We start from the raw sequence: 24,148 nt of genomic DNA on the forward strand, positions 1-24,148 counted from the left end.
CGATTATTTCACGATGATAGAAAGGAGAAACGTCAAAGTCAAATCGACTTTTAAACGATTTCAGATCACAGAGTTTCAAGATGGTGGAGGTTGTTGAAGATATTATTATGGACTCCGACGACAATGAAGAAATTCTTCCTAAAACAACAGAAGAGTAAGCGCTTTAATAAATAATTATATTTACTTTTCATTGTTAATGTTACACCTCTACAGTTTGGTTTATATCCTAATTCATCCGGTTTTCAAATACGTTTATTGAGCTATTCATTGTTTTCTTTATTTATTCAATTCCAGTTCTTGAATAATAATAACATCCGGTTTTTTTTCATTCACTTTGATTTTGACGCAAAATAAAACTCTTAAATTAATGATTTTTGGTTCCTATCAAACTATTTTTAGAAGGATTGTAAAGTATAAAATCTGTTTTTCTGCAGAAGTGACTTTGATATGAAAGTAATGCCAAATAAATTATTCATAAACTTCCTGTTTAGACTTCAGAACTATAAGTAATACTTTTAAATATTTGTTATTGCATTTCTGGATTTAATTAAATTATGTTGATATGACATTAAAAAAAAATTGTATTATTAAAATAAATTGACGTTTGTTAGTTTCACTCAGGTTTCACTAAAACTAAAGGGCGGCTGAACCGATTTAGCTAATTTTGGTTTTTGGAATATTTGTAGAAACCCAAGGAAGGTTCAAAAGTTCAAAATGTGAAAAATATGAAGAAATTGCAAGGAAAACAGTAAAAACTACTTTATTTTCCCATACAAACTGATTGTACATGGATCGACCTGTTAAACAGGGTGCGTTCAGAAATTAATTTTGCAACTAAACTTACCTATAAAGAGTACTTCAGAAATCAATTTCTTTACTCTTTTATTTCAATTATATTTATATTTTATTATATTATTTCAATCTATATGTTTTCTAAGTGTATATCGTTTATTATCAACAGAGGATTTTTTTATGTAGCTTGATATATCTTTCTAGTTGTCACAAAATAAATTTCTGAATGCACTATAAATATTTGATAGCTATGGAGTGTAGATATATTGAAATGACAACAAAACTGTCACATCTATTGGTCTCAATCATTCCAGCAGTGGGATTCTGTAAGCTCTGTAGCAAGAAATTTTCTGTCAAGCCTATGCTATTTGTATACGATTGATGAGTCACTATACAGAAAATATGTTTACAGAATCGCTAGCCAGATCATTTTCGTCAATCAGTTGTCCATCCCACAACATTGGACTCATTTCTTTAATAATTGATACAATGAAATTAAATATAGCTACCCTACCCATCTTATAAATAATGAAAAATAGCTAAGTGACAAGCTATATAGTGTTTTCATGAAAATTGCCAATTTATTATTTTTTCTTTTTGATTTTAATAGTTTTTTGTTTGGGATGATTTTTTAATACTAGTTTTATATTGCTATTGTTTTACAATTTAACAAAAAAATAATTTTAAAATCTTATCTGACCTATATTACGATAATAGGAACATAATATATTATACTTTGATATGTCTAAAAATTTCAAAAGAGAATCATATTGCTTACTTTTATGCCAACCTTGCACTGAAAAATAATGCTTTTGCACTATCTTTTTGAAACCTTCTGCAGAAAAAAATAATTGTTTTTCTACTTTTACTTGATATTTAGGTGTATTTTTTTAATTTGTATTTACTGCAGATATTGTTTTTCCTCTTACAAATATCTTAGCCCGCCCAACAATTCTAATTTCTTGATCCTGTACTTTTCTAAAGTAAAAAAGTAATAATCACCTTTTTTTGTTCTGTGTAATACCTATAATAGTAAGAACCCATTTTATTTTTAGATTAGCTGAACTTAAAAAAGAAAATGGCAATCAACTCTTCAAAATCAAGCAATATCGTTCCGCTCTTCCTCTCTACACCGAAGCCATCACCTTGTGTCCGGATACAGCAGCATACTATGGAAATCGAGCTGCCTGTTATATAATGTTGAATCGTCACAGAGAAGCTTTGGAGGACGCCCGGAAAAGTGTGTCCTTAGATCCTCGATTTGTTAAAGGGTAGGATGTATATTTTAAATACTGACTAAATTACCGCCGCGGCGGTATAGACAATAGGCTTGTTCCATCATATTTTAGTTGTATGTTTTTAAACTTTTTTGGTTACTAATTATAAAATAATAATTGTTTTGTTAAAAGCTAAAATAAAAGTCATATAAGACTTTAAAGTTTGTAACGCTGAGACAAAATTTATCTGTTATTGAGACGAGACCATGCCCACTCGTGACGTAGTTCCACCGCTCATGTCTTGCCGTCAGTCAGTTCGAAACGGCATAAATAATTTGAATTAACGTAATTTGGCGTTTTGTCGTTATTAAAGCTAATTTGTTGGTTTAATATCATAAAAAGCATTTGGTAGGAGAAGGGTTACATAAAACTGGTTTGGATAAATTCCCAGGACTGGACATTTTCATTATTATTTATGATGATTATGGACAATTTTAATAAAAATAAGTAATTTATTAGGTCAGAAATGAGGGGAATAAAGCTACAAAAATATAAGTAAACTTTTTAATTTCTATTCTATTTTCTATTATTTAAATACCGTATGATCGAGAAAAAAAGGCGTCAGCGATGGCTATGAAATGAACATCGATGGCATTTCCCATATAAAATGACAGCGATCTTTATTTCATAGTCATCGCTGACGCCGTTTTTTTTCGATCATACGGTACTTTTTTTTTTTCATAAAAGGGGCCGTCCTCTGCCGGAAACACTGCGACCTGTGAGGCCTATTGTGTTTGTCCCCCTTCTATATCTGCACCCATTCTCCTATCCCTGTGCCCTGCACTAGCTTATGCAGGCTTGATAGGATGGGAGCATAGTTCCTCCGGTTCTAGCCTAGCTTTCCCAAATAAAGAGTGTCGCTTGCGATCCAGAGCCTCGCAATGACATATTATGTGCTCCGCTGTTCAGGATCTTTATCGCAGAGTCTACAGCAAAGACTTCCGTGATACAGGTTGAGCTTGTTCAGATAACACTTGACAGCCATGTGTCCTGTCAAGAGGCCTGTTGTAATCCGCACTTTATTCCTGCTAAGCATTAGCAGTTCTTTTGCGGTTTTAGAGCTAGGTCCTTGGATAAAAGCCTTGCTGTGCCTGTGCCCCTGTCTGTTTCTCCAGTGGACAATGTGCTTTTCTTTGATCCAGAGTTTTAGTGCACTACGGGCCATACATTTGGGTATTCCCAGTACTGGCTCGGGACCAAGATAGGTTGCCGATGATCTGTGCCTAGCTAGCTCATCGGCTTTTTCGTTGCCTTAGATGCCGCTGTGGCCCGGCACCCAGAATAATTTAATTCTGTTCCTTTGTGCCAGAGCTCCCAGTTCACCCAGGCATTCCCAGACGAGTCTCGACGATACTTTTGGGTTCATAAGCGCCCCAAGTGCCGCCTGACTGTCTGAGCATATATTGATGAGCTTACCTGAATAAGCTCCTCTATTGTTTTCTCTTGCACATTGTACAATGGCGAAGATTTCTGTCTGGAATACGGTTGAGTGTTTACCCAAGGAAAAGGATAAGCTTGCCCTTGGTCTTTCCCCCAATACTCCAGCTCCTGTTCCTTCAGCGGTCTTTGACCCGTCTGTATACCAGGTTAGTCCATCCTGAAGGAATGTTATATCTGTCCACATTCCTCGATCCATTTTGTTCACCTCGATTGGTTTGTGGTAGCGTTATAGAGGGGTCATTTGGTCCGATCTCATTTGGAGTAGAGATCCTCCGATAGAATCTCCCATCTTTAAGTGTCCTGTTTCTGTCCTATTTCCCGGAGACAAGACACTTTGTTGTCGATAGAGTCCCATTCTTGCCTCCGCCTGGATCACTATGTGAAGAGGCGGAAGGTCCAGTAGCGCCTCCATTGATGCAGTGGGCGTTGATTTCATTGCCCCTGTTATGCTCAGACAAGCAAGTCTTTGCACCTTACTAAGGCTGAGCATTGTTGTTTGTTGCATTACCTTAGGCCACCATACCAAGGATGCATATGTTACTGAACGCCTCACCACTCCAGTGTACAGCCAGTGCACCATCTGTGGTCTGAGGCCCCAGATTTTTCCATGAAGTCGTCTGACTACCGCTAGTGTAGTCACCGCCCTCCTTCCAGGTCAGTTTGGTATCCAGCATGATTCCTAGATACTTGACCTTCCCCGAGAGAGGAATCTCATCACCGCAGAGTCTTAGAGGTCCTAGACCCTCCAAAATTCTTCGTTTGGTGAAGGGGATTATTACGGTCTTTGTAGGACTGATATTTAGTCCCTCCCGTGTCACCCATGATTCCACAATCTTTAGGGCCCTTTGCATTCGCTCCCTTACTGTTGTGTTAAACTTACCTCTGACTAACACGACCAGATCGTCTGCGTATCCCAGAGTGCTGAAACCAGCCCTGTTGAGACTATCAAGCAGTCCGTCCATAACGAGATTCCACAGCAGAGGGGAGAGAACTCCACCCTGCGGGCATTCTCCCGCCACCCGGACTGCAACCAGTCTCATTTAGTAGGGTGGTATATACCACTCGACTTTTGAGCATGCAGTCTATCCACCTGCAGCAGGTCTCCTCTAATCCGAGGTTCCTTGTAGCTCTCGTCAGTGACTGAAATGAGGTGTTATCAAACGTCCCTTCTATGTCGAGGAATGCCCCTAAAAGCACTTCTCTTGTTTCGAACGTCGACTCCACTTTGCTTACTAGCTGATGGAGTGCCGATTCGATTGATCGTCCTACTGTGTAGGCATGCTGGTCTTGGTGAAATGGTCTTTTTCCCATTACTTCATTCCTAACATACGATGGGCCTAAAGGCCTTCGCCGTAGAATAGTCCAGACGCCCATTCTTGGGTATAAAAGCTACCCTGGTCAGCCTCCAAATTCTCGGTATATATCCTAAGGCCAGACTAGCTCTTAGTAGTGTGCAAAGTTTACTCGTCCTTGCTGGAGCATTATTGGAAAAATACCGTCCGGTCCCGGTGATTTGTATGGCTCAAATGAGCTTATAGTCCATTTTATCTTTGATTGGTCAATCACCCTTTTTGAAACCTGCCAGTCTTCTCTTGAGGCTCTTCTCGTGAAGTTCTCAAGTCCACTACTCTTTCAGGTTTCTGGGGATTGCTCCAAGGCTGTTGATCTGGGAAAGTGTACCCGAAAGAGTTCGGTCGGCGTTTCTTTCCCAGTGGTTGTGTATTCTCCTGCACTAGTTACAAGAGAGTTAATTGAGGTCTGAGAGTCCTTAGAGAGTATTTTTTGAAGTCTGGCACATTCTGAGGTACTATCAATGCCCTCGCAGTACCTCCTCCAAGATAATCTCTTTGCTCTCTTCAGTTCCTTGTTATATTCGGTCAAAGAGGTCTTATATTCCCCCCAATCGCCGGATCTTTTTGCCCTATTCCAGTTTTTCCTTACCTGCCTTCTCCTTGCCTCTAGCTGGACGGTCCACCAGGGTGTTGCCCGTTTGTGGCTTCTGACAGTCTGGGGGCAGTTTTCCTCAAAAGAAGATCTGATCGCGTCAGTCAATTGCTCCGCGACCAGTTCCACCTCAGTCGCATTCCTTACCATTGATTTGATACTCGTCAGTTTGCTAGTTAGGTCTGCCCCAAAGGCTTCCCAATTTGCATTCCGAGGATCACGGTAGGTTTCTACGGTCCTTTGTATTCCCGAGATTTCAAACCTTATGTGTTTGTGGTCCGAGCAACTCTCCTCCTCTGACACACTCCAGTTTTTTATGAAATTGCTAACAAAAGTGGTGGCTAATGTTAGATCTATAACTTCCTGCCTTTGTGTGGTCACAAAAGTAGGCCTGTTACCTTTATTCATTACGTCTAAATTATTTGCCATAAAGAATTGCAGCAGAGCTTCGCCTCTAGGGTTTGTGTCTGTGCTTCCCCAGAAAGTGTGGTGCGCATTTGCGTCCGAGCCAATGATCAACTGAGATCCATTTCCTCTGCAGTACCTCACTAGCTCTTCACAGTCTCTGGTGGTGGTGGATCAGGGTCATCGAAAGGAAGATAAGCCGATCCGATTATAATGTCCTTCGGCCCTTCTCCGTTCGTTTTTATGTGTACCGCTGTCAGATCATTGTTACAGAATTTTAGTAAGGGCAGTACTTTTATGTGTGTTTTAATTAGTATGCAGGTCCTAGGTCTGTCAGAGGTTCTACTGTATATAAGTTCCACCCCGACTCCCTTGAGGTCTTTTATTTGACCCTGGTTTATCCAGGGTTCTTGTATCAAGGCAATGTCACAGGTCTCCATTACCTTACAGAGGACAGCCGTAGCTGCCCTACTGTGGTGCAGGTTCGCCTGGACGACCCTCATTTCGAGACTCAGCGCCCTTCAGTGCCCGGAAGAAGACCCGTCCGAGCTTATAGTAAGCCTAGAACTGGGTCTGCTCAAGGGCACTAAAAGACGCTAAGTCGATGGAGAAGGCGATGGTTTGGCCATTCTTCTCCACCTTCCTGCTTAGTGTAAGCCAGTCTCCCACATTCAGGCTAGGGTTTTGACGCCCAAGCCAGGTACTGACTTCACTTTCCTCGACTGTCTCTGGTATCCAGACGAGGACTTTTGGTCTCTTAGAAGGTCCTTAGAGTTGACCGTAGTCAAGTCCGCCCCTTCCCAGAGATTGTTTAAGCCGGCTACAGTATGCTGCAGCCATGCTTTGGTGAGGTCGTTGGCACATGAGATCCAAAGAATCCCTCCCACGTACCTGGTTCCCTCAAACTGCGGCGGATTCTGGCTCCCTGAAGGAGTTTCAGTCAATGCCGCCAACAGCCTCGCTTGGATCAGGTCCGCTTGCTCCTGACACAGGAGGTTGTCTCTGGATGGCGTCTGGAAATCACCGCCATCCTAAGTTCCCTTGAGGCGTCACTGTTAGAAACACCAGTCTGCACTTCCGTGCTCCTGGGTTTCTTCCTCATAATGGCTACAGGGGGTGTAGAGGAGTCCGAGTGCGGTCTTTTTTTGCCCGTACTTTTCTCCTTTTTCTTGGCTGGAGTGGAGCTGGTTGACGGTCCGTGTTTTTCCGTTTTCCCTCCTCTCTTTGCCTTATTTTTCTTAGCAAGGTTCTCCCTTGTCCAGGTTCCCTCTGCTATTTTTTTTAGCTTTCAGGGTCTTCTTTTTCTGTGCTCCTGAAATTTTCTTGTTCCGCAGGCCTATGTTTCCAAGTCCTGTGGTTATATTTGACACCTCGGCAAGCTGTTTCTCACGATCCGCAGACGAATCTGCCCTCGTTGTACTTGGCCCAGCGTCGGTGTCTGGTTCTGCTCCAGAGTCTTCCCTTTCGGGATTCTCCGGAACATTTGTTGAGGAGTCACTCATTTCTGAGTCCTCCTCGTTCGTTTTTTTGGTTTTTTTATATCCTCTGTCCATAAAGTTCCCACGAGTAGGGGTGAAAGAAGGTCAACGCCTGCAGAGCACCCAGTGCAGACGCAAGGCATGTTACTATGGGAGATTGCCCGGTATCCCATAGGCTCCGTTTGAGGCACCCGTTTGAGGCACAGGTGTCATTCATCCATCGGCACGGATCGCGTGACACCTTGGATTAGCCTGTGTAATGTGTGTGTGTGTGTGTGTGTGTGTGTGTGACGATTGCAAACTTGGTCCAGAGTCGGCTCTAGTAATCTTTATGTTCTATGGTTGTGGAGAGAGTGGGGGAAAGTTCGGTTACAGATGATGGGCAGACGGCATGATGTTTCTTTAATTTCTAAGGTTAAGAATATTTTACAAGTTTCCTTACAATATTAATGGCCGAGTTTTAAAGATCTTTTGAATAAAATGCTGATGTCAACTGATCTTAGACACATGAATGCGAGATGCGGGAATGGGCAAAGGGTATAGACGTGGATATTCGTACATTGAGGCTACTAAAGGCAATTAATAAAAAAAACTGCTAAATTCAATGTTGTAAATATTGCCTTATGTTATATCTATTAACGATCAGTTGTTAATTAAGTGATCACCCAAATCTTCAACTGGTAATTAATTTTAGACCTATGGGTAAAGGTAAATACAATCTTTCACAAACCAGTTTTTTAATCATTTTACAGCACTAGTACCTTAAAGTAATAATTTTTGGTACTATTGGGGTGTGTTAAACATAATTTTAATTTTTATATTTAATTTAACACATTTCTGCAAAAATATACATATTATCACAGATAACACATAATCCAGATGGCCATTGCTTACGGAACAGCATGTTTTCGATGAGACAGTTCCCTATTAATGACACAGAGGGCGCCTATAGCCAAATCTAATAATATTTTTAAAACGAACGAATTTGGAGCCACACCACGGCCACGCGATGTGAAGCAACGTAGCCGGTTGTTCACATTTATAAGCAAATTCCCGGTCAAACCCAGGGAAAATGTATATTCGGACTTTAATACTAGACAATTGGATATGAAAATACTAGTCGCAGTGGATGTTTGAAAGTCAGAATTTCTAGATGGGCATATAGGTATATGCTATTTATAGCCATGAAATTTATAATTTAGATTTTATTTTTATTATTTGTCTCTTAATATTCATTAGCTGAAAATAAGGGTAAAGGTTATCTATATAGTAATAAATAAAATTTGGCACATAGGTTCCTTAAGTGATGTAAATGAGCACTAAGAAGGGATTTTTTGAAAATTCGACCGCTAAGGGGTGAAATTAGGGATGAAAAGCTGCATAAAAATTTGTTAAAATCTGGTTTAAGAGTATGAAATTTTTCACGAGTGCTCCTTGACTGACGTAATTGAACACTAAGGGCAATTTTGGAAATTGCGCTCGTTAAGGGGGATATGGGGGTACTTTTGTATACAAAAAGCATGTCCTAGGACTACGAAATTTTGCACAGAGGTGCCTTAAGTAGCGTAACTTAACAGTTCGATTATACAAAGCGATTTTAGGAAATTCTTCTACTAAGGGGTGAAACTGGGGGTGAAATTTTGCATATTTTTTTAAAATTAGTCCGAGGAGTTTGAAATTTGGAAATTGTTAATTAAGCGACGAAAGTGAGTACTCAGAAACGAATTTTGGACATTCATCCCCTAAGAAATAAGGGATGAAAATTGGTATAAAAATTTGTCAAAATCGGTTTTAGAAGTATGAAATTCTGCGTAGACGTTCCTTATGTAACTTAATTTAGCACTAAGAGGCAATTTTAGGAAATTTTCCCTCTAAGGGGGTGAAATGAAGGGTGAACGTTCTGAAAAAAAATCTGTCCTAGAAGTATGAAAATTTGCACAGAGGTTCATCAAGTGATGAAAGTTATACTCAGAAGCGAATTTTGGGCATTCATCCCTTAAGAAATAAGGGATGAAAATATGTACAAAAATTTGTTAAAATCGGTTTTAGAAGTATAAAATTGTTCGCAGACGTTCCTTATATAAGGTAATTTAGCACTAAGAAGCAATTTTTCGAAATTTTCCCTCTAAGGGGGTGAAATGAGGGGTGAACTTTCTGAAAAAAATCTGTCCTAGAAGTATGAAAATTTGCACAGAGGTTCCTCAAGTGATGAAAGTGAGTACTCAGAAGCGAATTTTAGGCATTCGCCCCATAAGAATTAAGGGATGAAAATTGTACAAAAATTCATTAAAATCGGTTTTGGAAGTATGAAATTTTGCGCAGACGTTCCTTATGTAACGTAATTTAGCACTCAGGAACAATTTTTGGAAATTCGCCCTCTAACGGGGTGAAATGAGGTGTGGACGTTCTGAAAAAAAATTGCTTGTTATTACTAAATTACGTTACATAAGGAACAAACAGAATTTCATACTTCTAAACCCGATTTTAACAAATGTTTGTACAAATTTTCATCCCTTATTTCACTCTCTTAAGAGATGAATGTCCAAAATCCACCTGTACAAAATTCCACACTCGTAGGACTGTTAGTTTTAACAACAATTTATTAAAGTGCAACTATATAAAAATTATACAGGGTGGCGCCTCTCATACGACTCGGAGGCTCCAAGGAGAACGACCAGTTCGTATTGAAATGAAATTTTGTGAGCATATGTAAGTTAATTCTGCGCACGTTTTAAAAATATAGAGAGTTCTACAGGGTGTCCCCAAAAAAAGTTACACATCAAATTTGTGTTTTTTTGTAACGGAATACCCCCTTTATTAATTAATTTTTAGATTCTAAGAGAAAAATAAAGGTGTGTTTTATTAGGGAAGTATATGACTGAAATGTAAGGTTTTAGACTTACTTAAGATTTTGAAGAACAATTTTTAAATTTCAAGAAAAACTACCTAAATTGGAATTTACTCTATTGCACTTTAAATCAAATTAAAACCTGACCCATAAAGTTATACAGGGTGGGGCAAAATTAATGCTGAACATTGGTATAACCTGTATAACTCCTTTAATACCCACCCTGTATAACTCCTTTAGTTTAATTGAATCACCCAGAATATTATTCCGATATTCAATGGGAAATTCATGTCACTTCCAAATACTATTAAGGTTGCCGGCCTACCCCTCAAACAAAGATTTTCCTAGATATTTTCATTTCTATGATTTAGTGTGAATAGATCTTTATTATTTGATAAAATCTAGGGTGGCTGTGATATGTCTGACGTTACTTCAACATAGCTGTCAAATTAGTTCAACTTTAGCAACTAGTTATCATTTTGTGTCAGTTCGTCAGTTGAAACAAAAAAATCTAAGAAATTTTCCGAAAATAGAAACTTATCCTACATCAGGGAGAATTGATATGATTCTATTAGTTAGCTCCTGATTTTATCTATCTGGGCTTTTATTTGATTAACATATATCAAATAAAAAAGCCCAGACTAGACAGTGTTAACAAAACTCGACCAAACCAAACCAAACTATTGTCTGAAACTGCATTTTTTTACTTACTAAATATGAATTTTACTTTGTTTTGTTGATCTTTGAAAGGTGTATAAAGTCGAATCATTTTAGATTGGACATTTAAATTTTATGGGATTTTCGGGATCCCGGAATTTAATATCGGGATTTCGGAGATAAACATACACGCCGCCGGGATCCTGGGAGTTCGGGATTTCAGGAAACTCTAGTCGTGAGATTAATGATGTACAGATGCATGTCATGTTGATTTGGAAGTGACAATCGATAAGATTTATCATATAATTTTACATACCTATTAAACGACAGCGATCTTCATTTCCAAGCCCACTCCCATGCCTTTTTTTTCTATCGTACGGTATATTCACTAACTGCATTACCTACTTATAATTTATAACAGTTTATATTCACTGATTCATTTATAATTTGTATCCACTTAATATTACTTGATTTATCCATCGTAAACTTTGCATAGATATAGAAATATAACGATGGACAACTCTTAATGTGTTAAATTATACCCTACGATCGAAAAAAAAACGGCGTCCGATTGGTTTGGAAATGACGATCGATGACATTCCCCATATAATTTTACATATCAAATGACAGCGATCTTCATTTCATAGCCATCGCTGACGCCGTTTTTTTTTCGATCATACGGTATATGGTAAAAGCCATCGATCACCATTTCTAAGGTAACTTAACGCCGTATTTTTACATACAAAATGTGCAAAAAAATTCTATATGAATGAACTCACAATTTTCTATCCACTTTGTACATAAATTAGGATCTCTTGACGCATGAAACTTAAACACATGTACACCTGATTTCCGAGAAATCTCACAATTGTAAAATTGACACTTATTACCAGACATTTTAATAATAATTATCACTAATCACACAGTTGTAATCAAAGACAGTCAAAGGTATATAGTATATTACCATCACAGATTACCATATATTACCCGGCTTTTAAAATATCCATTAAAAACAAAAAACAGTAACGACATATCTAAATCTTCTATCTTTGTCGCATATGGTTCGTTCCTGTATTATTCTGTGATAAGGGAAGGAATAGAGATTTTCTGTGATAAGTGGTAAAGCTAGGTTTTCATATGTACAAATTTGGCAAACTTTCCAGGAAATTCGGTCATATTTTTATTATAAAATTATTTATCATAAACAAATTTATTGTAAAAAAAATTTTGAACGTATACTCAAATTTTAAACGTTTCAATTAATAAATAACGTAAATCACTTTTAAATTAAATTTAAGAAAAAAAATCAAAATTAATAAAACGTCACTTATGAACATAAATCACTTATGAACAAATCATTATTTTAATTTCAAATTTATATTTCGAAGTTATATTACAAGTTATTTACTGTTGTCTTATACAGAGTATATCAAGACAAATGCGAAACTTTAAGGGGTGTATTCTTTGTCAACATTTTTAAAATAAGCTGAGAGGTTGAAATAAACTATTTCTAATATTCGTTAATTTGACAAAAAACTGGAGCAACGATATGGAAAAAATGGATAGATTTGTATATTTAGAACGTTTTTATGACTTGCAATTTTTCCATTAAATTCATTATTTGAAGTTAAAAAAAAAATGTAAATCATTATATGTATTGGGACCAAAAAAATATTTTAGCAAAGAAGCTGTTCGCCTTAAAAACAGTTTTATTTTCTACTACTGTAAAATATTTTTACAAACGACATATAAAGATAATTGATTGACAAACATGTTTTAAGCTACCCTTCCTAAATCTTCCTTAAAATAAAAAGATTAACAGATGGGAATACATATTATACCGTATGATCGAAAAAAAACGGCGTCCCGTTGGCTGGGAAATGGCAATCGATGACATTTCCCATATAAATTTACATTTAAAATGACAGCGATCTTCATTTCATAGCCATCGCTGACGCCGTTTTTCGATCATATGGTATATCAAATAAAGTATTATTAGAAAAGCTCACTAGATTGTTTTCTGGTAAAAAGACCTTATTTTGTCATAACAGGTGACATTTTTTGTTTTAAATCAAGTAGGTTTTAAAAAACTACAATAGGTAAAAAAGTTTCTAAACAAATAGAATATCCAAATTAATTTATTTCCAATGACAATAATGTGTAAGTTTGTAATTAAAGTTAGTTAATAAGAATAATAGGTGTAGTATATTTCAACATCATTCACTGGTTTTAAAACATCAAAAATATGCATGTGTTTTCATAGTATAACACAGAACAGATACAAATATAGACTACATTTGTATCTGTTCTGTGGTATAAATATGAATTGTTCCTTACGTTAGTTCTTATTGATATAAAAGCAAAAAAGTATAAAAATTAAAAGCTGCAATTTTATTAAAAATATGTTATTCTAACACATATTTTTTTAACTGTAATGTTCTAAATTGATCAAAATATAAATGTTATTTTTTTCCTAGGAAAAATAAAACTTCATAACTTAATTTTCATAAATAAATTTATTTCTATTAAATTTTATAGAGCAATTTGTATTACAGTTTTATTTCACATATTTTGTAATACTGCTTCGGTGCAGTGCCCCATTGCTATCTGTGAGTTCATTTAAATTATGATGACATTACTGACTAGAAGATAAAAATGTACCTAAGTACCTTAATATTATAATCAAAAATGACTAATTTTGTAAATTATTACCTATAATGGTTAGATGAGTTGTGAATGTAAACTTCTTTACGCTGGTTTCTTGAAGTTAGGTGATATTAATTATCTTCGCATCATCATGGGCTCTAATCAACTGTAGAATATTCGTCAATCAACCTGAAATATGTAATATTATTTACTTTATATTTACGAAAAATTATCATTTTCTTTTTATGAAAATTTTGAGTTTAAATTTAAATGTGATTAGAATAAATATACATCAGTATTTAACATTTTATCATAAGTAATATTCTATATATTATCTGTGATTTTATGCTAAAATGTTAGTTTTGTGAAAATATTACTTACCTATAATATTTAAACGAGTTCCTGAATGTACAATTTGTTTATCACGATGTCAAGTTCTAAAATCTTGTATTGGTTGTCTAAAACTGTTTGATTTTGCTTAGTTATATTGTATCCTATATTTTATTAAACAAACTCGAAATAATGTTTATAATTACCTTCATCAGCCTTCATATCATTAAAGTGATAATAATAATCACTTATCATTATCAGTCATTATGTAGTTATTTGTTCATTTGTTGCTCTGTTTGTTGTTGTTTGTTTTCAAAGATCATTTTTGAGGTTAATGTCATATGAAACTTTTCGTAATTAGGGAACTGGTAATTGACGTGTGACGATAGATTAATAAAATAATAATGAACGTATTAAGTTAAATATTTATATATTAATTTAACATATCTATTTCATGTTTATAAATTACATAATTTTTAATTTGGTATAGTACCTTTAATTTTATATATTCATAATGAAATGAAATATATTTCGATATAACGTTTGGCAACCACGCAACTGAAGTGCAAGCGACATCTGTGCAAGAGAAGCAAAACCTCCCAAAAAAGTGAGAAAAGAAATCTAAAAATTTCAGATTATTCAAATGTCACTCCAATATTTTTCCAAATTGGAGTGAAATTAGGGTGACAATTTTTAACACGTAAGGAGCCATCTGGATTATGTGTTATCTGTGATATTATACTTAAATAAATAACAATATTTTTATATTTGGTAAAAAATGAGTACTTAGATTGATTAACGATTATTCAGTGGAATAATAATATCTAATGAGTATGTGTTTTCGCGGATAAAATCAAATTTAATGATTTTATATACAAGCTGATAAATTCTAAACTGACTTTAAGATATGTGATTGGTTAGTTCGAGATTCTTCCGCGACTAGACCTAGTAATTTGAACAAAACTTTGGACTCAAAATAGTAATGATTTGGAGGCCAGTTTACCTTAAGTTAAGTTAAGCAGCTCTAGCAACATTGTAGCTGTAACTGTCTACAGCTACAGCTCTAGCAAATAAAACACTTTTTTTACTCTTTTTTCTTTTCTTTACCTCTGTTTGATTAATGCCCATCTGATTGCTTTGAATATTTTGATATTAAAACTGAATTGTATATCAAATTTTTATGACTAACAAATGTTAAGCGCCAAGTCATTACTTCTTTGAGACACACGTCGTCAGAAGCCTCTAGCCGCTACCAGTAACTCTATCCAGTCGACACAAACTTGCACGAATGAGTTTTGATTGCTTTGAATGTTTTGATTTTAAAACTGAATGTTTCACATCAAATTTTCAGTCAGCTGCTGTTTAGATCAGCTTTGATCTTAATTTCCGGATAGTAAGTTGCGGCTAGAAGTTAGTTGATTTCTATATGACTATAATTGATGTTAAATTACAATATGCCGCCGTCAACGACAAATTAACTCAATTTTCTACTGGCATTTACAGATATAGAAATATCATTCCGGCGAATGACGGTATACTTTTGTATAGACTAACAACACCGAAAACAATTGTTTAGCCAGTGTTTTTAAATAAACCAATATGTTTTGGTTTGGTATATATAATATAAATATACAATGCAATATACAATTTATATTTTTCTAGATATGTTCGTATTGTCAAATGCGGAATTGCCTTGGGCGATTTGGTAATGGCAGAAAACGCCTCCAAACAGGCTGAAAAACTACAACCTGGATCGACGGCTGCAGAATTACGATCTTTAGAAAAAATTAAGCAGTACGATCAAGAAGCGGCAAAGGCATTGGAGGTTAAGGATTTTCGAAAAGTAGTTTACTGTATGGATAGATGTTTAGATGAAGCTCCAACATGTGAAAGATTTAAATTGACAAAAGCCGAGTGTTTGGCTATTTTGGGAAGGTTAGTTTTTGATTTTATTTTATTATATCAGCAGAATGATAATGTGTGTTCAAGATAATTGGACACCTATAAGAAATAAGTTTAATTTTTACCTTCTCAGTTTCCATTTTTTATTCTTGAATGTTAAAAAGGGCCACTACACTACTCTCGAAATAGGCCGACCTAGGTCAAAGTCGAATGGTGAAGAGGGTTATTTCACGTTTTCTCGTCTAATGAGAATAAGCCAAGACGAGGCAAAGTTGGGTGAGGAAATACGACATATCCCTCGTCATTATTCGACCTTAATCTACTTCTGTGTGTAGAGGCAGTTTAAAAATCAATTTACTCTTTTATACCGTATTTCTACGTCTCCGTTTATTTTCATTAGACGAGGAAACACGAAATATCCCTCTTCACCATTCGAGTTTGGCCTACTTCAGCCTATTTCGCGAGAAGTGTAGTGGATGTTTTAAAACTGATAAGAAATTAGTTGAAATATATGTTATTTGGTTTGGTTTGGTTTTAAAACAAAGTCAAGTTTTTTCATAACTTACTGTACAAAATTAATTTAAAGTGCTATCCAATGGAGAAAATTATTTATAAATAATTAATAATTGTACAGAAACAGTTGAAAATTAGAATATTGTTTTATTTTTTTTTATTGTAAATACATATTTACGAAACCTTTTACTTAACACTGTTTTATCGTATCTATGCATATGTTTCAATATATTAATAACAAATTGTATTTTATTTGTATTAATGGCAGTCTGTACTTTTAGTAGGTATGAATACAATATTTTGACCTGGATCAAATTCTATGCTGTAATTTTTACATTTAAATAGTTTGTTTTAAGTATTTTCAAAAATTGTTGCAATTTTCTACAATTGCCCTAAAAGATTTAATTTTCTATAAGCATGTTTTGAACTAGGTATTTTCACTCAAGCGTGTTGTAGTATCCGAATACAGGCTATAAGGGGAAAAAATAAGATTCCTTTTTCTATAGTAGCTGTAATTTTAAATATGATATATAACTTTATTTAAATTCATTTTTGATATAATTTGGAAAATTTACCACTTTCTGGGGATGGATGGATTCTCTTGCTTTTTCTACATTTTGGTGTAAAACATAGGTAAAAAACGTAAAATTGTAAAAATGAAAAAAATCTAATAAAAACAGAATATTTTTTTTCCTTTCCAACCTATATTTTCAATTATTTCGGCTTCAATTTTGATTTTTCAACAAAATATAAAACTATAATTATATTATCAATGTAAGTACAATTAAATATTTTTTACTACTGTTATTATTAAAAGTGTTCTCAAAAAAGCGTGCACTTGTGCTATTTAAAACTGAGTTCTGTCACTAAATAACATACTTAAATCATATAAGAGTTAGCTTCGACTTGGAAACGACGAACAATGATATTCACTATATAATTTTACATATAAAATGGCATGGATGGTCATTTCCATGCATACTCTGACGCCGTTTTTTAATTAAATTGTATTTCTGAGAAAGTTTAAAAACATTTTTTTTTCATGTGTTTAATTATCTTAAATTAACTGTATAGGATAAACAATCCAGATAAAACACATATTTTTTCATTCGCTAGATATCAAGAATCACAAGAAATTGCTAATGATATATTGCACTTCAATAAGGGCAGTGCTGATGCTATTTTTGTAAGAGGATTGTGTCTTTATTATGAAGATAATATTGAAAAAGCTTTCAACCACTTTCAACAGGTAGTTTTATTAATTTTTAGTATTAAAATTAATACAACAAATTTATGTTTTAATTTAGGTTTTGAGACTTGCCCCTGATCATGCCAAAGCTATGGAACAATACAAAAAAGCAAAACAATTGAAAAAGAAAAAGGAAGACGGTAATGAATCTTTCAAATTATGCAAATTTTTGGAAGCGGTAAAACTTTATACGGAAGCTTTGGAAATTGACCCACTCAACAAAAAAACAAACGCAAAATTATATTTTAATAGGTAAGAAAAAAAACAGTGTTTTGGAAAATTGTTATTCTTTTTTAATATTTATAGGGCTACTGCTTTATCGAGACTTACAAAACCCAAAGATGCTATAAAAGACTGCACTGCAGCGTTAAATTTAGATGACACATACCTTAAAGCTCTTTTAAGGCGAGCAAAGTGCTACATGGATATTGGAGAATATGAAGACGCAGTCAGGTAAGTTGTTAACTCAATTAACATTTTATTAGAGTTTGAAGTCTTTTTTTAATAGGGATTATGAGAAAGCATGCAAAATGGATAAGAGTCGTGAGAATAAAAGACTGTTGCAAGAGGCTAAATTGGCGCTTAAAAAAAGTAAAAGAAAAGATTATTATAAAATACTGGGAGTGGAGCGAAATGCTAATGAAGACGAAATTAAGAGAGCATATAAGTAAGCATATTTTTTTAATCATGATACAAAGCATACAAGGTATGCTATTGCGCAGGTTGGTCACTACGTCACAGGTGATAAACGGCACCATGGGTCGGCAAGCTCTGCGCGCCAATTTCAAATTGTCAAACAGATTGTGTCATCTGTGAAATTTGATTGTGTCAAAAATAATGTCAAAACATAACTTTTGGGGTTATGTCCTAATTCTTTCCTATTTTAGGTCTTTTTTTATTAGTGGCAATTGAACAATATGGATATTTTTTTTGTATGGCGTATGACGTCACAGGTGGTATGCGCAAAATTAACGAAATTGGAGCCGCTATCGATCATACCTTGTTTTCTTTGTACCACGTTTTTTAATTATGCAAATAATAAGGAACAATCAACAATGGTCGACATAGTTGGCAATACTGAAACTTAGAGAATTGTAGGTTTAGTGATTGGTACTGATTACTGATGCTACAACAAATTATAAATCGAAAAATTTTAGCAAATGATGTCAATTTATTGACGTCAATCTTTTATTGTTTTTTAAATTTACAAGTTTTGACATGTTTTTCAGTGGAAAAAATTACTATTCTTCGAAATAACTATAAAGGTACATTCGGGCTGAGATCGTCGAGCGTCACGTTGAAGTGGAATCAGTTCGCTTAACTTAAATTAGACCGTTCAGGCAAAAAGCGTCGCGTTTGACGTTGTACTAGCGTTCGCTGAACGTCGGGCGTCAAATCTATCTGAATTTTTGACGCCAGAGCCACCGAAGTCCAGGCAAGACATGCACTTTGGGACACAAAATTGTCACAATATAGAAATATAAACATCCGTAATCGGCTATTTAAAGAAATTATATCTATCTCTATTCTATATGTTTGAAATTTATAATATCTTTATTTAAACGTCTCTTTATTTTTAATAAGTTGGTTCTCCAACTTTTTGTATATTATTTAAATGCAGAATATGACATTTCTAATGGTATCATTAAATAAACTGCTCTCGTTAAAGCCATTTTATAAACTAGAAATGTAAAAAACACGCTAAACTGGCGCTTTCAGCCTGAACACCTGGACACGTCGCGACACTCGACGATTACATAATCACTGCTTATTTTCATCCTGGTGTTCAAAACAAAGTTGAACATAATCGGCAAAGTAATTTTTATACAATAAAGAATTGCAATTGTGAGCACCATTTAATTATTTTTATTAAATATCAGAAACGTAAGAGTTGGACGATTTTAAAATACGGTTAACTAGGAAGTAACAAACGAAAATGGAACAGTATGATAAGCCCATATAAAACTAGTTTGTGAGAGCTTAATATGCGTTTTATTATTAAAATTTATACACCATTCTTGAACACGTGTGTGACAGATTCATCATTTTCGCTGGGAAGCATACAAACCATTCATTTGCATTAATTTCTTTGTGGTTTTGGTCTTTTATAGCGCTATGGACATATTTTCTTTAATTCTTAATTTTATTTAATCCTCAATTTTCATTATCCTAATATCAGTAGAAGGTTATCCAATTAAGGGGTGTTTTATGAGGCCGTTATTTGACTTATTATAGAAAGAGAGCTTTAGTTCACCACCCAGACAGACATGCAAATGCCACAGACGCCGAGAAGAAAGAACAGGAAAAGAAATTCAAGGAAATAGGTGAAGCATATGGCATACTCTCTGACGCCAAGAAAAAAGCTCGTTACGATAGCGGTCAAGACATGGAAGATTTTGATGGAGGCATGTCAGGTAAAATATTTTCTTAAATTTTTTTACCTATATTAAAAAGTACCATTTATACCCTGTGTAAAAGTAGCAAAAGTGATATTTTTATATTTTATCCTGTTGTAACAATATAAGTAATACTCTTATAAGGCTAGTATATAATAATATATAAAGGCCTGTTTACACTACGTGCAATACGGTGCAATGGCAATTTTAGTTGCCCGAACGCATGCGCACCTCACACTTTTCGATCAGCTGATGCAATTTTCATTGCATTGCATGGAATTAGAACACGCGCTAATTTGATTGCACGTAGCATGCAATTTTTGCTTCTACCAACCGAAAAAAATCAAATTTTATAATTAAAATAATATAGTTTCTGTTTTACAATTCTTGTTATAGGTACAAATAATAATAAATTAAGATAGAAACTCAAACTACAAAATCTAAAAACCTTTAATAAGACATACATAACGATGCCTCGAAGATAAAATAAAAAAATAAATGAAACAGTTGTTATATTCATTTTATTTAGGTTGGCACAATAGATTCTCAAAATTATAGCATGTATTTTATTGCACCCTATGTAAACGGTAAATTGCGCGTACAACCGAATTGCATGCCATTTTTAAAAATTGCGTTGCATCCAATTGCATCTAGTGTAAACACCGTTTAACACAATTCTTTCACCAAGACTGTGAAATAGAAAACCATATACTGGTAGGAGAGCAAGAGAGATAGAAGGTATACCGACAATCCCCAATCTTTTGTCGTAGCCGCTTGTATATCACATTACACTAGTGTTGGGCGCTCTTATCGACGTTTTAAAAACATCGATGTTTCGCCAGTGATATTCAATGTTATTCAATGTTATTTTAAGATCAGTGTTAGTGTTAAACACGTCGGATACGCTTATGTCCTGTGATGTGCAGTGGTTCGTAGTTTCGGTATTACTAAAGTTTTGGTTTTATTAACAATAAAATTATGTCTATACAGGGTGGTCCGAATTGTATTCCGGAAACTTCGGCAGCATATTCTGCAGATAAAAATAAGTAAAAAAGTTCGTATAAATATAGGTCCTAAAATGCTTAGTTTCAGAGATACAGGGCGTAGAAGTTTCATTTTTATTTCGATTTTTTCCAAATAATTTCTGATGTAACGTCAATATTTGGAAGAAAATTGGTGTCTGAGGGTTTTTTGACATGATAAATTTGATTTTGATGTCAATATTACTCCTACTAGTAGAGGGCGCTACCTATATGTGTTTTAACTGTTTTGAAGAGTAATAACTATTTGTCCGTACCTGTATAAAACTACCGAGCAACGAAATATTATACATCTCTGTGACTTTTTACGTAAAAAATGTCTCTTTGTAAAAATCGCTACGAGCAACCGTTCTTAAGATATTTAGAATGGAAATAGTCAATACATGTCATTACGAAAAATAAACACGTTGAGTAGATGGTTAGTTCACTGAAATAATAAATAATGGGAAATTTTTATTTTTTTTTTTAAATCAAATTTTTCTGCAAAAAATGATGATAAAACAGTTTCTGTTGAACTTTTGGCACAAGAACATTTCATATTTATGATTTCAGTCTAATAACTATTTAGCCAACATGTTTAATTAAAGTCAATGATGACAGGTATTGATAATTTCGATTCCAAATATCTCGAAACCCATTACTCGTAGCGATTTTTACCAAGAGACCTTTTTTACGGAAAAAACGTCGTAAATGTATATTTTTTACTCAGTAGTTTTATACAGGTACGGATGAAAAATTATTACTCTTCAAATTGGTTAAAAAATATGTAGGTGGCGCCCTCTACTAGTAGGAGCCATATTGACATCAAAATCAAATTTCTCATGTCAAAAAACTACCAGACACCAATTTTCATTCAAATATTGACTTTATTTCAGAAATTATTTGGAAAAAATCGAAATAAAAATGAAACTTCTACACCCTGTATCTCCGAAACAAAGCATTTTAGGACATACATTTATACGAACTTTTTTACTTATTTTTATCTGCAGAATATGCTGCCATAGTTTCCGGAATACAGTTCGGACCACCCTGTATATTGTCGGCTTTATAACGAAAAGGGCGTATCTCGATTTTTGGGAATTTCGAGATATCAACTTCATCACATGCTCAATGGGTCATTTTTTAGCATGGAAAACTGGCTGTATCTCAAGTTATTATCCCCGTCTACCTTATTCATTTTATATTCTTTTAAAAAATTGCCCTATGCTAAATGCTAGAATTAATAAATATTTAGAATTTTTAATTGCTCTCCTCAAAAGTTGCAAAAATCGAGATACTTGCCTTTTCGTCATAAAGCCGACAATACAATATGTACCATACGATAAAAAAAACGGCTTCAAAGACGGCTGGGGAATGAAAATCGATAATAATTTTGCCGAGGTCAAGCCCTAGACGTCGTTAGTTGGCTCGTACTCTTCTTTATTTTTTAATGACACTGACTGCCAGTTTGCCTTAAGAAGATTGTAATTTATTTTTATGAGTAAAAATGATTTTTAAATGGTCTGGATGGAAATAGATTTGTGTGGAAAGATTCTATCATTTTTTAATCTTCCTATAATTAGTTTTAATTTTTGATGTTGTCACTCTTTAGTAAATGGCGTCTAGAGATTGACCTCGCGTCATAAAAATTATGTTTGTTTTCATCTATTTGCTACTAATGATAGCGCTACGTTTCACTTCTATGTAGTGTAGCTTTTTGGTAAAAAAGGTAAGTTAGCGAAAATTCTAGAGAAAAGATGTCATTTTCATTTTACTACTACATTAGGGCGCAAAAATGTGGTTGGGTGTTTTTCACTCTTATTTTAATGCAACACTAAAGATGGGCAAATAAATTTTGTTTAAAAAGAAAAATTTTAAAAATATTTTCGACTCAAAATACCTACTATACAGGGTGAGTTTTAAATATACAATGCAAATATTTTTAGGGGTAGTATATTTCGACCCTAGAGACATGTCTATGAGGCTTTCTTCGCGAAAAAAATTGAAAATTTGGAATTTAAAAAAAAATTGGGATATTTTTTAGTTAAAAAACATAATTTCTTGATAATATGGCAGCATAGGTAGTAGATTAAATTTACAAAAAAGAAAACTCAGTAAAGATCCACTGGTTTCAAAATTTAAGCAAAGAATCGTTTTTTTTTTAGATTTTTAAATAACTGGGTTATTTTGGACTTATTTGAAAAACGGTAAAGAGAAAATATATTTCTTTTATCGAGATCTAATAACCCTGAAAATATTTGCACTTATTTAAGACTCACCCTGTATATTTAGAGTACTGTAATTACCTCAAAATTTAAAAATAAAACAATATTAATTTCTAAAGAGCAGAAGATAACATATTTTAAACATTGCTAATAATTCATAATTTTCGTAAAAAATTAAACAACCTTTCAAACAGCGGCGTAGGACGCGTAATTCTGTACATAAGGAAAGCAGTCACGAGAGCTTAGTATATTATAGTTGATAGGTTGATTTGAATGCCCCCGTCTACGCTTATTTATAGCATTGTGTATGTTGTTGCCGTCGCACTCTCTTGGCGGATGCTGAAAATCTTTACTAGCCTTTTAAGAGTATTTCTTATATGCGCTATAATAATCTGGACTTAAACATGCATTGTTCTTTCCAGACGTCGACCCTAACCAAGTCTTCCGAACATTCTTCAGTGGAGCCCCCGGCGGTGCTGGCGCCGAATATAGTTTTGGTGGATTCCCGAACGGATTCACGTTCCAGTTTAGCTAATTCCTTCGCCTCCACAGCCACATTCCTATCTAAATGTTCTCATGAAATATCCATTTCTAGTAACTTATGTTTAGAAATTTAATATGTAAGTTTTTAATATCATTTTTACCTTTCTTTGTTGGAACGCCTCTAATAATTTCAGTAAACTTGAGAATATATACTAGCAATCATTCTATGGTGTATTACTATAGTGTTATAGGCATGTAATACCTACATAATTTTTTGTATATAGTAATAAAACATAAAAAAAATCTAATTACCTTTTATGCCAACCTTGTTGCTTAAATTTATGTTAAATATATTATATCACACAGTAGTTTATATCGTTTTTTTTTCCTACTATACTAAAATAAAATAACACAGGGGTGTCTCACTTGGGGAAAAATGTACACGTACTGCCAAAATATAATTTTGTTGCCCAGGGACTGCCAATAACTGCAAAGGAGACTGCCTATGACTGCCATAAAATTTTTATAGTCGACTGCCTAAGAC

The 24,148-nt window shown here is 34.3% G+C and overlaps 1 protein-coding gene across 1 annotated transcript; it reads left to right on the forward strand.

The window, feature by feature from the left end:
* On the forward strand, positions 1-23,972 carry LOC115889454 (dnaJ homolog subfamily C member 7). The gene is made up of 9 exons (XM_030909436.1): positions 1-154; positions 1,848-2,063; positions 15,480-15,752; positions 17,349-17,481; positions 17,540-17,733; positions 17,788-17,934; positions 17,990-18,148; positions 19,717-19,895; positions 23,544-23,972. The coding sequence occupies exons 1-9, from the start codon at positions 81-83 to the stop codon at positions 23,654-23,656; spliced, it is 1,488 nt and encodes a 495-aa protein (XP_030765296.1). The 5' UTR covers positions 1-80; the 3' UTR covers positions 23,657-23,972.
* The last annotated feature ends 176 nt before the right edge of the window (positions 23,973-24,148 follow it).

The sequence above is a fragment of the Sitophilus oryzae genome, unplaced genomic scaffold, assembly GCF_002938485.1.
Source record: "Sitophilus oryzae breed Bouriz unplaced genomic scaffold, Soryzae_2.0 scaffold_815_pilon_pilon, whole genome shotgun sequence".
NCBI classification, from domain to species: Eukaryota; Metazoa; Arthropoda; class Insecta; order Coleoptera; family Curculionidae; genus Sitophilus; species Sitophilus oryzae.